The sequence below is a fragment of the Saccoglossus kowalevskii genome, chromosome 3, assembly GCF_978046115.1.
Source record: "Saccoglossus kowalevskii chromosome 3, keSacKowa6.1, whole genome shotgun sequence".
Classification (NCBI taxonomy): Eukaryota; Metazoa; Hemichordata; class Enteropneusta; family Harrimaniidae; genus Saccoglossus; species Saccoglossus kowalevskii.
In genome coordinates this window covers 34202229-34217225 of record NC_140643.1, presented here as the reverse complement: position 1 = coordinate 34217225, position 14997 = coordinate 34202229, and the positions used below count along the sequence as shown (strand labels likewise).

The 14997-nt window shown below is 33.9% G+C and overlaps 1 protein-coding gene across 1 annotated transcript in view; it reads right to left on the bottom strand.

The window, feature by feature from the left end:
• LOC102804829 (voltage-dependent calcium channel subunit alpha-2/delta-1) overlaps positions 1-14997 on the bottom strand; it is a 141861-nt gene that overhangs the window by 88522 nt on the left and 38342 nt on the right. Inside the window, exon 3 of the mRNA XM_085497102.1 lies at positions 4803-4913. Coding sequence (XP_085353228.1) covers positions 4803-4913 — 111 coding nt within the window. The remainder of the gene's footprint in view (positions 1-4802; positions 4914-14997) is intronic.

Here is a 14997-nt window from a genome sequence, read left to right as displayed (position 1 = left end):
ATGCCATGTTACCATGGATGTGAAGGGGTCCGGACAGAGTGACGTGCCAGTTATATTAATTGTACAATTCAGTCACAATGCCATGTTACCATGGATGTGAAGGGGTCTGGACAGGGTGTCCTGCCAGTTATATTAATTGTACAATTCAGTCACAATGCCATGTTACCATGGATGTGAAGGGGTCTGGACTGGGTGTCCTGCCAGTTATATTAATTGTACAATTCAGTCACAATGCCATGTTACCATGGATGTGAAGGGGTCTGGACAGGGTGTCCTGCCAGTTATATTAATTGTACAATTCAGTCACAATGCCATGTTACCATGGATGTGAAGGGGTCTGGACCGGGTGTCGACCCAGTTATATTAATTGTACAATTCAGTCACAATGCCATGTTACCATGGATGTGAAGGGGTCTGGACAGGGTGTCCTGCCAGTTATATTAATTGTACAATTCAGTCACAATGCCATGTTACCATGGATGTGAAGGGGTCTGGACAGGGTGACCTGCCAGTTATATTAATTGTACAATTCAGTCACAATGCCATGTTACCATGGATGTGAAGGGTCTGGACAGGGTGTCCTGCCAGTTATATTAATTGTACAATTCAGTCACAATGCCATGTTACAATGTACCATGGATGTGAAGGGTCTGGACAGGGTGTCCTGCCAGTTATATTAATTGTACAATTCAGTCACAATGCCATGTTACCATGGATGTGAGGGGTCTGGACAGGGTGACCTGCCAGTTATATTAATTGTACAATTCAGTCACAATGCCATGTTACCATGGATGTGAAGGGTCTGGACAGGGTGACCTGCCAGTTATATTAATTGTACAATTCAGTCACAATGCCATGTTACCATGGATGTGAAGGGTCTGGACAGGGTGACCTGCCAGTTATATTAATTGTACAATTCAGTCACAATGCCGTGTTACCATGGATGTGAAGGGGTCTGGACAGGGTGTCGACCCAGTTATATTAATTGTACAATTCAGTCACAATGCCATGTTACCATGGATGTGAAGGGGTCTGGACAGGGTGTCCTGCCAGTTATATTAATTGTACAATTCAGTCCACAATGTCTTAATATAGAGTGACATGAAATCGTGAGTGATGTGGGATATTAAGAGTGCAGGTGACAGGTGAAGATAAAGCCAATATCAAACTCAATAAAAAACTGATTTATTGCAAAGATTAAGTGCACATGGCAAAGTCAATACCTTCTATGTAAGTTAATCTACACAGCATGAGGTTTGTAACTAATGATCAAATTAAAGTATACCATTACATTGTATGGACAGTGTTTAAACATTCATTGCATGTAATTCCTACTAATTTCTACATTTTGTGTGACCTGAATGTATGTACCTCACCTTTTTTGACAGGTACACAATCAGACAGTTTCAGAACTGATGGTGGTCCATATGTATGAACACCTAAATTCTAATAAAATCACTATAATAGTGTTTTAAAACACAGGAATCAATATGACATGTGGAGCAATCAATGTTTTATATGAAATGAAATACACTTGTCAATAAATCAGCAAATCCTAACTTTTTTTTAAAATTGTTTACATCTAGATAAATGTACTTTGGGGTGTGCATGTGGGAGATTGAACTCACTTCAGCCTTGGTCTATATCCTATTTCAGCAAATACAAAATACCTATTTCAATGTGCATGACAATTAAGGATTATACACACTTGCATGTGTGTCTATTAAATCTCCATTATGTTTTTTTTTCTTTTACTACAAAATTAAGATTTGGCAAATCAGCTGTGTTTTTTCTTATGCATCAAACCTACATGTATTTTGAAATGGGTAAATTTGTAATGTCCATTACATAAATGAAGATTATATAAATGTGAATTTGCATTTATATAAATTTCATGTACGTACTTGTAATACAGACAGATACAAAACTGCTTGCACTTCTCTTGAAGGTATGATTCTAATGTAGGAATTATCATAATGGTGCTAACAATTTTCTTGAACACTGCCTCTACATGCAGTATAATTCTAATATAGGAAATATAGTACTAACAGTTTTCTTCAACACTGCCTCTACATGCAACCTTTCACTTTATTTTACTTCTCCAACATAGGTTTGAAAAGAAACCACTGTATTTAATGAATATGGATGCTAAATAAAAATGGCATGTCAAATTCAAAGCCAAGTTTACAATTACCTGAATTCCTGCTGTTTCCATTAGACCCACCCCTGCATTCATGATCAATATCCTCCATTAAGCCTGGGTCAGGATGTCAGGGGAATTCTTTTAATGACGACAAGTTCATGATTTCATGAGTTGATCATTAAATGCATTGAAAACCAAATTTACAATGTGGGGTGCCTCATCGCAATTAATGTACACACGTTTGGGAAAAATTCTACATACTACAATCATGATATTAACCAGATAACATATGACAGTTCATAATGTACATTCTGGAATATTACATCAAATATTGAAACTAGGAATCTCTATAGATTCAATACTTCTGCCGATAGACAAATAAACTAATATACTCAAAAAAAACAAGATCAATGAACCTGCTGGCAGCAAAAAAAAAACAAAATTTCCATGAGCCAACAAAACTATATAGAACTAGAGGGAATTTACAATTTCTATTTTATGTCACAATTCTTGAAATACTGAGTAAAGCAAAGAACGCCACAGATTGGATTGATTACATTGATGTACGAGGTAGTTAAAAAAATGAATGAATTGATGCTACTCTGAAAGGAAGAAGATGCAGCAATCAATTTTTTTTTCATATTCTTGCAAAGCACATACAGCTGCCATTCACTGTATACATGAATACACGTCGAACGTAGATAGGAAAAACCCACAGGCCAATAAGACACTTATATAAAAATGTCATAAAGCCCTTTGTATATACATACAAGGAAATGTAATCTGAATATATACATGTACATGTATGTATTTTGATTCCTACATACATGTATACAGCCAATTACAGTAATGCCTTACAGACCTATGAATTATAACAGTAACCTTCAGCATATAAATAAGTAGTGAAAATGAATATAAAATTAATATTTGATAGAAACTCTTTGAAAAAGTTTTACTGATGCTTTATAAGTTTTTGTTAGTCAGATAGACAGATATTTCATTTCAAACTACTATGAACATGAAATATAAATTAGCCATGATTTGTGGATATACAAAAATGTATTGCATGCATTATCCTGTGTAAGTTTCACACTGGTTTGTAAAAACAGAGACCAATTTTTACTCCCTCCAAATCGAACTAAAAATTTGAAACATGTTTTATATTTTTCTCAAATCTCATCGATCACCAATTGATATTAATAATGGACACAGTACACCATGCTTAATCATACTTGATTCAGATCAAAAATGGCCATTGAATTGAAATGTTAAATGTATATATGTGCAAATATGCAACATCATGTATAAAGTATACACATGAACTATCATGGCACTTTGAAACAAAATGGCCACCAGTTAGCCACTTTGAATCCAATTTGATGTGCATTAAGGTCACATTATCATTAATATTTGTACCAGATTTTGAAAAAAAATTCATTTGTACAAGTTCCAGTCCTGAAATGCTTGATTTTGATAAATTTTAACACAAATGATATGGCACAAGCACATGTCTGATGTATATGTGAAGTTTTTATGTGAACAGTCTAGGCATGTCTCAGATACAGCTTGGTTGATCTATGAAGTACAAATTTACCGACTGTGTCCAAATGGGGACTAACAATTGCAAAACAGAAAACAATCTCATTTTATTTTATTTTAGAAATAATGTTTTGAAAAATATCTACTGTACACTATCGCTTACAGTTTCAACTAATGTTGGGGAAAACAAGCAGATTTGCAGTGAGTTAATGAACTGGTCAATGCAAGATGACTAAATGGGTCCCTTGTTAGAAATAGAAATAAATCCAGACAATTCCATCTTAATTAAAGATGGAGAAAATAATTAGGAATGATAAACCTGCCAATTGCTCATATTATTCACACTTAAGTTGGTTCACATCAATGAGATCATCATTGCAAAAAGCATCTGGGTAGGTTACACTGCCAGTAAATCCCAAATCTATCACAAATGTAATCGATGCATGAGAGAGCCAGACAGACAACATGATTGTATTGATAAAGCCGACAAATGTATTCGTTAATGATGGGTCCATGGTTCTGTGCAATTGTGCATTCATACAAACATGAATGAACGAATACGTCAAAAGCTTGTAAAGAATGCAGATGCACACGCACTTCAATCACAATCCAATCCAAGATGACAAACTTGAAGCCATGCTTGTTGAGAAAATCAAGTACAATTTTAAGAAATCAAATCTTAGTATTTTTATTTTTATTCAAATTTCAGAATCATTAAACACTCAGGACATCACATGCACAACAGATTCAATTTCTTTTGTTTAAAAAAATAAACCCAATAAAATATTTTATTAAAAATTTTTAATTTTGTTGGAAATTACAGGCTAAAACACTATAAATTGTCTTGGCAATAAATATATAGTTTGTTTATTCTTTCATTGATTTTCTATAATTTGTTAACATATTAGGTATCATACACAAATGTTAGAGAGTAGAATATTGAACATCAAAATATGTCACCGACAGACTGACAGATATTCATCTATATTATATTCAAATAAATGACAGCTAATTTTTTTCCTGCCCTTCTTAAAAAAAGTTGTTCACAACTGAAAGGCAGAGCAATATTCTCCCTGAGGTGCAATTTCATACCCTTTCTGGTGGTCTTTTCAATTCTTACCTCAAGTGCTGTCATTTTCTTCCCCAGCAAATTCTCCCAATTATCGGCAATCTCAGTCACAATTTGCTCGCCATGTACAGGCACTAGTGGTATATTCTCACTCTTGTACCTCTGTAGGAGAATATAAAAAAAAAAAAAAAGATAAGTCATTTTTTGAATTGACTCATTTATAACGATGTAGTTCAATTCACATGAGCAAACGCGTATAGGTTAATTATAAAGAAGCAAAATTATACCAATTTCACCTCTGTAACAGATGTAAAGAGCAAAGATTGCGATAAATGGACCTAGCAAATGATTAAGCTTGGTAAATTAAAACATCATGCTTGAAGACACCAGTAGAGTAGAGTATAGTAATATTGAGTACTTTGTGTTCCATTCAGACCAAATACATCACATGCATTCACATTTCTCGGTCATACGACATGCATGATTGAAACCTCAACTCGCTACTGAACTTTGATATTTGAGAGAAAGAAATCAGAAATTCACAATTGCTAAATAATTTATTGAAAAATGCTGGGAAGCTACAAGCCTTTAACACTTAGTAGACAGCATAGATAAGACATTCTATGCAATAAAGACTATAAATGAATGTTACCGGTATATTCATTTTGGTCCCTGTAATACCGATCACAAAACAATCAAATCTCATGTTTCTAGTTTAAACTCTGCCAGCATACAGTGAAAATTATTCACACTTAGAGACCCAAAGACAACAAAAAAGAACCACTGACTGTCACTCAGGTAATCAAATCTTATATTAAACTTGATCAATAGCCTGCTGTAAGAACACAATCTCAGAAAAAAATCTAGGAGTAAATAAATCATCCCATCGTGCGTTGTTGTGAACTGTGAAATGCCAACAAATGCTGACAGCATGCACTAAATCTTGTAAAACAGCAATAAGTTTTATTTTGATCAGAGATAGAAGAAAACAAACCAAACCATATTTTATTCACAAATTATTAAATTAACTAGACAAGCAGCCTGTCGGCTGAGATATCACTTTTTACCAAAAATTACAAAAATTGAAGATATCATCATGAAATGAACAAATCTAAGAGAGGTCTACCAAAGGTATATATACACCAAGTATCAAAGCATCCGGACTTGTAGTTTCCAAGAAGAAGTCGAAAAAGTAAAACATTGACACAGACGATGACTGACACCGACAGACAATCACTCATATGATAAGCTCCACTCGACAAAGTCAACAGCGGGGCTAATAAAGATACTTATTTCCATGTTTTTTTTTTAATTGTCATTCTAAGATATCCTTTTTTTCCATTAAACATGGTAACTTTTTCTAGAGCATGTAACTGAGATGGAGTAACTGAGACCACTTATACGTCAAAAAATAAAGCACTTCTGATCCAACACTTGAATATGCACATAATTATATAACTAAATTAACTACTAGTATTAAAATATATGGTTTCTTCCATATTGTTGTGCATAATATACTGAGGCTATTTGTAAAATAGAAATACTATTATAGACTGCCAGCACAATCGTAACATTGTGCACCTAAATTAAATAAGAGTTGTGTTAACACCTTCTATAAGCATTCAAGTCAATCAGGACTCCAGTAAAAAAAAAACAAGAATCATCAATTCGTTCAATGGCGGGTAATATTTAAATGATATATATATGTGCGTGTAAGAAATACTATAGAACAGATGAACAGACGGTTGACTGTAAATGTAATTTACAGCCTTATGACTGTTGTCAACACTTTACATCATTTGATGAGGTAACCAAAGATCCATCACCGCAACTCATCATTCTGATCAAGCAATTTTAACTTTCAACCTAAACCAATTACGATAACACAACTATAAATGACACCAATGACCTCTAATTTCCAACTTCTAATCAGTTTGTTGATAACTTTTTCAATTGAGGTAATTGGCAAGCTGAAAATGTAAAAGTTTCGGAGTCATCCTGTTTGGCACTTGTGAGGTAAATTTACAGCTTGTGGTGTGACTAGAATAGTAATGATCGCGTATTGTACCTGGAGGCTACTTCAAATCGGCTGCCTATTCACCAAAAACGTTTTGCTGCATTCAGAGAAAACAAATATTATCTATGCTTCCTTCCTAAAATTTCAATTTAAACAAAGTGGCTTAAATGGAAGCACTGATTTTGAGTTAAACAAAAACACAGTATCGACTGAAAAAGAATTGTGACTATAGACTAGTTCTGAACTACATACATTAGTTTAAGATCAATTCATGAGAATAAGAGTTGGATTGTTCTGGTTAAGTGCGATATATAAAGAACACTTGTAAGAGCGTAGTAAACACAAATAGTCACAATTCTTTTCTTTTTTTTCAATTTTAAAAAAAAACGCCTACAGTGAAAGGAAAAAAAAATTTTTTTACCACCAATTAAAATATTGCAAAAAGAATTTTATACAAAAAGCTATAATGGAATGAGTGCTACACTGAAACCACTATAGTCTCCAAATATATTGTTAAAATCACGCACAATTACATAATATATATACATACATGGTTTCAATTTCATAACGTCTACACACCATCAAATACACTAAAGGCTTACCCTAAGAAAAAGCACTTAGCAGAAGTGAAATTTATTATGTGTGATTTGTTGATCACTTAGCATTTTTTGCGTAATACTTCAATTTAAGGTTGTTTTTTTATGAAAAAGCATTCACTATTCATATACCATTCACGAACAGTACAGTAAATGGTATTTTTATCCATTGTTCACTCACATCTCTTGAGATACATTAGTGTTCCCAGTCTGGTATTAATAAAATGATCAATCATTGGATGTTGGGCCAGTCAATTTAAACACGATTTTCTACTAGAATTGAGGTTTCGCTGATCTCTGACATTTAGTCATTACAGAAATGCAAGGTACAATAAAAGAATAACTATCTCATATTTTTGCAGGAGACAGCTAGCAAATAATACTTGTACCAAGACTTGTCTTGAACCGGCTGGTGAGTACGTGTTATAGACATTCTGTGGTTATACAGTATGCTGTAAAAACTGGTTTGGCATGGTTTACACTCCGATTGTGACAAACAAGTCATTGACACAGTCCCCGTTAAATTTGTGAAAGTTCTCTTTGTGCTTGTCATATTAAAGTGGAGGGATTGTTGCGAGCGAGTCCTTGAAACTTGAGTCCAAAGATTGTTTATTTACATCTAATTCGAACATGTGTTGCGTGACGACCCCTCCAGTTTAAGACATAGCAAAGAAAAACATAGATCATGCTGTCCAAGTTATCACATTTTAAACAAACAAGATGGCAGCCAGTCGGCCATATTTGATCAAATTGCAAATTCAACTGACATGTACATGTATCCATTTATGACATGCTAAATATCAATGAAAATGATACAAGGGTGACAGAGATATAGTAATACACCCTGTATGGCCAAAAATAAAAACAGCCGTTATTCGGCCATCTTTGATTTGAATATGAAACAAAGTGACATGTATGATGTATATGCCAAATACAAATGAAAAGGGTACATAAAGCTTGGAAATATAGGCCAAAAAGTCAGATGGCTGTCAATCGGCCATCCTTGATCCGATTTTGAAACAAATTGTCATGGACATGTATCTTAACATGTATAAAGTATGTGCCAAATTTGAATGAAAACTGACAAAGCATGTCCAAAATACAACATTTTCAAAAAACAAGATGGCTGCCAGTCGGCTATTTTGAATCGAATCGCTAAACCACTGCATGTGCATATGCAAGTGTGAAGCGCTTGTGGCTTGTACATTTATATGTGTATCAAGTTACTATGATTTAACCAATTGGCATTGTGGCTGTATCAAATTGGGGAGGTTTTGGCCAATCAAATTTCTGTTGTGAACATACATTGCTTAATTAGTCCTCGTTCGGACAAAGTCCAAAAACAGGGACTTATAATTTGGTCTCCGTCAACACGTTCGATCAACTCACAATATACCGGGTAATATATTCTAGTCTTACCTACAAACTTTTAAACAGGTGATATATTAGTCAGGAATCGGTAAACATAAATACAATCAAAATGGCCATTTTTGTTTGAATCCCAAACATACGACATGCACCTGTAACCCAATAAGTATAATCCTCATACAAAGTTTTAATGAAATTGCCCTGGTCAAATCGGGACAGATTTAAGTATCAGAATTTGAGTACAAAAAAGGCCGCCAGTCAACCATACTTGATCAAACAGTAACACAAATTGATGTTCATATGTGTAAGTCAGCATACATTGTCTTGGTGATAAGCTTGAATGTAATCAGTCTAAGAATCCCCAAGAAATGACTCTTGAGGCACGGACAGACGAACAGAACCCAAATTAACCAATTTCAGACTTCATTTGAAATGGGGACCAAAAAAATCAATCAAGGTGACTTTACTTTAAAAAACAATCAAAAAGATCTCAAATAATACATTCACATTGAGTCTAATTCACAGAAAACCAAGTTTTTATATCAATTCCAAAATCTAGCCAGAAAGCAGTTAACACATTAAAACCTAAGCATGTACACTGTGTGCATAACATGTGGAGTATGCATGTAGAGGTGTTCTGGTTTCATCAACCATTGCATAGATTAACAATTAACAAGCTACAGAAATCACACATTACATTTGTGGGAGAATAAACCTGTATTGATAACTTTACATCTAATGCCTAAATTACATATATTGTTCTATGCTGATTTAAATCAAGAGGTTTCAGAATTTATCAGCTTTGTATATACACATTTTAAAATGGAAATAATTGAGTTCAGAAGTTTGATTGCACTGAATAAATTACATAAAAAATGTCACACAACCTTGTTTGATTTGCCTGATCAGTTTGTAAAAAAATTACAGTGGTGCTGTGTCAGGTTAAACCACCATAGGATTGGATATACTGCAGCAAACACAGTGCACACTAGAGACAAGACCTATTAACCCATCCTATATCAATATAATACAAGTCTTATTCTAGTGTTGCTGGCATAACCCATCATCATGTTTTTAGCCTTTAGATGCAATTGGTGTATTCTTAGTTGTTAAAATAAGCCAGTGTAAGTTTTATTTAATTTTAGTGAATGCACATTTCCTACTAAAAAATAAGGATGAACTCAACTTACATGTACTTTAATACTGAACACTGCTATAAGATGTACAAACGGAATTAGAGGAAATATTGTTTTCTTAATACTCCTTAGAGACACACTGTCAGAGTGAGTTGTAAGCATCTTTTTCTCTTCAGACTAGGGTTTAAGGTATTACATGTCAGGTGGTCCCAACAGTGAGCCCTCTAAAGCCAATTTGACACTCTACTGACGCAAACATGCTCCCTGTGACGCAGTACGAATTGTTCTACTTCAAAACGGCTGATTCGCAACTGAATTGCACAATCTGACTATGCTGTCCAGACTTATACCAGACTTCTGGTATGATTATACAATCAACAATATACCGTATTCAAGGTGGCGAAACATTCAAATTATTTTAATAGAGTGTGTTTTTGTCAGCAGCACCGTGATATTACTTAGAATTAATGATGTCACTGAATGTAATCTCAAACAAACTGCTTGAGGGAAAAAACTAAATTATTGCTTCTACAGTTATTCAACTAATACCTGGAAGACAAGTTATGGTAATCTGCCTACATTCCTTGCAAGGTTTATCAAAGCAAAATGTATACATACATGTACAAAACGGAATACTGTTAGTAATTGTGGCATATAAACTTGTGTAAATTCTACACAATATTTGATCAATATTTTCGTAGTAGTGCATTTTATATGTACAGATAAGATTTCAAATACACTTTAATAAAGAATATTATTATACATCTGTCATCGTAATGCCAAGTTACAGTGATCCGCAATTTGGCGGTATTGCACAGGGTATTTTTTCATCCTACCATATTAGGAAATGCGAATTCCAAATATGGAATAATTACTCAGACAGTACGCCGTCGCATAAACCTCCGCTACGTGTCAGTCGATAGTGCCGCTGTACTGTCTTTGTGCATACTTTGAGGTATCCTTGTAATAACCTCATATTATACAACAATAGACCTGCTTGCATAGCAGAAATGAGATGAATAAATATGATGCATCATTAGTTAATTCTCCTACATCAGTCATGTGTGAATTGATATCAGGCGATGATGCTCATCTATCCATCTATCCATCCAACCATCCATATGAAGACCAACCAATTGATGTCAAAAGGGGTCATATACATACATAAACATAGCGTAACTACTACAACCAAGCCTGTGAAAACAACAATTCATTTAAAATAAAAGAAACAATACAATATATATATTTAAACAACATTTTGTGCAGAAAATACTTGCTTAAATTTAGGGGGGAAAAATTCTGACCAAAGATGAATAATGAAGTCATCATAATTACATTAATTATTCATTTTCCTCATTAGTTGCATTTAAAATATTTCAACCTCTACAAAAATTTTAACATGTAATTATTTGAAAAAATATCTGAATAAATTGGGACTAATAATTCTAAAATTCTGACCGATCACAGAATTATGCTTTTGAATTATGCTAAAATTGAGAACACCATTGAGGGTGGTGCTATGGAAAGTAGAAGAAACAAAAGATCAATCTGGGATGCTTATTATAATACAGTCATGATTATGGTAATGTGAAATATATGCAAAATTCAAATTGAGTGAATGCTTTAACACACTTGATCAAAATACTCAGATCTGTCATGTTTTCTGAGACATGCCTTGACCTGAAGAATTCCATGAACCAATCAGAATACTGTGTGGTAGTGCCAGTAGTTCAGTCATCTTCAAAGGTACATTTTACGTGCATTTTGGAAATATTGTTATCGAATTTGGAGTAAGATCCTTTGGAGTTGATTTTGGTGGAAAATTGGATGATGTTTTTTTGTCTATGATGAAATTTTTTATAAACATTGAAAGAATTTGAATAGCTTGAGGAAACCGCAAACTAAGTGTAACCTGTTTATATGACCATGACTGAAATTGTGCTCTTTTAGCAACAACAAACCTGGTGTCACCCAATGTTTTTCACTCTGAAATTTCAGCGACCCAAGATTCCAATATAATTCTGTATTTTAATTCAAATCATCGAACTTAGGCAAAAAGCAAAAAATACAAGCCAACTTTTTGGCGGGATAAGTTGGGAAGTTGATTTACACTGCATAATAAATACAACATACTGTGAAATTGCACTATCTAGCCTTAGATCTGGGAGATTAATTATACTACCGTACTAATATTAGCATAAATGTATTCATTCCCTGCACTTATTTCAATGTTTAAAACAAATGCTTATTTGTTGCCGTTATAAACTGAATAAAATAAAAAGATTGTGTCCTTAATAATAAACTCAAGTGTGAACCTGAGAAAACATATAAAATACACATGCAGGGCAAAAATCAGTGTACCGGTTATATTAATGATAGTATCATTTATGACCAAAAATGGTCAAAAACAAAGAGGTGATTAGCAAAATAATTAATATTCACGCTTCTCAGGTAATTCTACGAGGTTATTGCGAGGATACTGCAAAGTATACATGAAGTCAGTACAGCGGGAGTATTGACCGATGCAGCAGAGGTCAATGCCACTGTGTACTGAGTGCATACTTTGCCGTATCCTCATAATAACCTCATTATTATACATCTTTTCCACCAAGAAATACATCATGGGAATGATGCCGAACTTTTTTGTGTGGGGTCTGTCCGGTCAAACCATGGTGGCAGCCATGTATGTTTTCAATTAGAGGATGCTTACACTCGTAATCGTTCCATATTTGGAATTCGCGTTTCCTAATATGGTAGGATGAAAATACCCAGTGCAATACTGCAAAATTACGTCACGCTGTATCTTATGGCGCTACGGTGACAGATGTATAATAACACACTGTACTGTATATTAATCTCAAGGTACTTTATATAATAATATGCTAATAATAGAAACTGCATTAAAGTTCCAAAATAGTACAGCTATATATCTAAACAAAACTTAGAGGGAAAAAATACTGGATAGCATTTTGGTCACAAAACTAGGTCATTTTTATCGATGGGAATCATGATTTATATGCTACATAATGAAATTAACATATAGAGTTACTCCACTATCTAATAACTTTCTTCATTCAGTCCACAACAATTTTATTTTAACCAAGTTTTAACCCATATCTTGAAAATTTAACATGCTATTCACACCAAATTTTAACTCAGTGGACATTTTATTGTGAGTGAGTGATGACCAGATAACCATGAGTAAGAGGCAATTTTAAGTGAAAATTTGATATAAAAAATATCCAATGAAAACTGTTATAATTGTAACCACAAGAAAAAGGACATTTTTCCCATTATATATCATTTTCTTCATCTAGAGCTGTGCCATCCAGCTAGTTTCCACCAGCCTGATAATGTGTAAATCAATGCAACTTCACTATTTTTTAGATTCAGATATAGTACTTAACTGCCATAGATTATTTCATTTTATCTTCACGTTTGGGAAAAATCAATTTCTGGTTCTCAAAGTGCAAACAATTTATATTTGTAAAAATCAATACAGGCTTTCACTGTCAGACATGTTCATGACTATCCCTCAAGTCTTGTTTGTTCAGAAAGACTGATTTGGATGTCATTTTCAAGCTTCAAATTGTTCACTTGATATGCTACTTTGTACATTGTCAATATATGAACATCGTGACATTTTCTCCTGGAATTGTATCTTTCCAAATACTATTAAAAGTTTGAGGTTTACACATCGGTGAAATTTCTCTTTACTTTTAACACCTGCCAACTACTTTATGTACATTAGGATTTCTCTGTTGAGCATTTTTCACATTAGCAATGATCAGTGAATAAAGTGTCAGCCTAGTATGCTCAATAGGGGGGTTATTCTGCAATTAAAACAATTGCATCATTTTGGGGACTTCGCTTATGGGATTAGCTCATATCCCCCCAAGATCATTCATATTTTTCTTAGGTATATTTTGCGTGGGTTTTATTATTATTGTTAATTTTATTATTGTAATTACTAATACCTCATTAACGACTTCACAGGCAGCCCTCGCTGCGTCAATGTCTAAACTCAGTAGTTGCAGCCTCCGCTGCCTCTAGCCATAACCTCTTAACTTTATGCAGCCCCCGCTGCATAACCATGGTGTAGCTGCAGCACTCGCTGCCTATACTTTCCAGTTGCAGTCATGCTGCAATCTGCCATTCCGTACTACATCATGCAGCTATGCTGCACCAACCAACATGTTTTCAGTCTTAGTCTAGTTTGTATTTTAGTTTAGAAACTGTAAGCCAGCTAGTTTACACCTGCTTTGTTCTACATTTTGGGGGCGGCACCAGGGACCATCTTATCAGTCTGTTATGCATTGTTTCACTTATGTGTACGATGGTCTTGTGGTGTTCCCCCCTAAATTGTTGGTTCATGTACATGCTCTTGTGTTTGTGTCATAAAGTGTCAGCCTAGTATGCTCAATATTATAGGGTAAATTCCATCTGCAATGGTCGCTGTGCCCAACTACTGTAAAATACTTTATTTTCGATTGGAACTAATTTTCACTATTTCGCTGAAGGAATGATTTAGTGAAAATAAAATCCAGCAAATATATTTTTTCTCCTATATTTTACATTCAACTCGTCAAAAATCAGTGAAAATAAATTCCATCAGAGGATTCCATACGTAACACCCAAAAAGTCTTTTCAGCAAAAATAAAGTATTTCATAGTATTACACAAAGTAGAGATGTGGAGAGTTACAGCTACTTGATCATATGGAGACATCTCATCAATAGAAATTAAGAGAATCACATAAAATATGATTCACATTCAAGCCATCAACTCGATAGAAATCAACATCAATCAAACAAACAAACCAGAAAACATTTTTAGACCAATAAGAATCATTTCAAACCAAAGGTTAATTAAGCAATCTTTTCTGATGAGAAGTATGAAACCAATTGAATTTTTTAAAATACTGTCAATCATTCTGTAGATTAGATATTGACTGCAAAGCAAATTTAATACAAACTAGCCTAGCAGTGATTTCCTTTTCATCTATACATTGTACAAAATGCACACTTACAAGTGCATGCAGTTTTTTCAGAATTATTTCCATAATGCTTCAACCAGACAGTTTATGGTTTCCATAAAACATTAAATTATGAACCAATACAAAAATAGTGC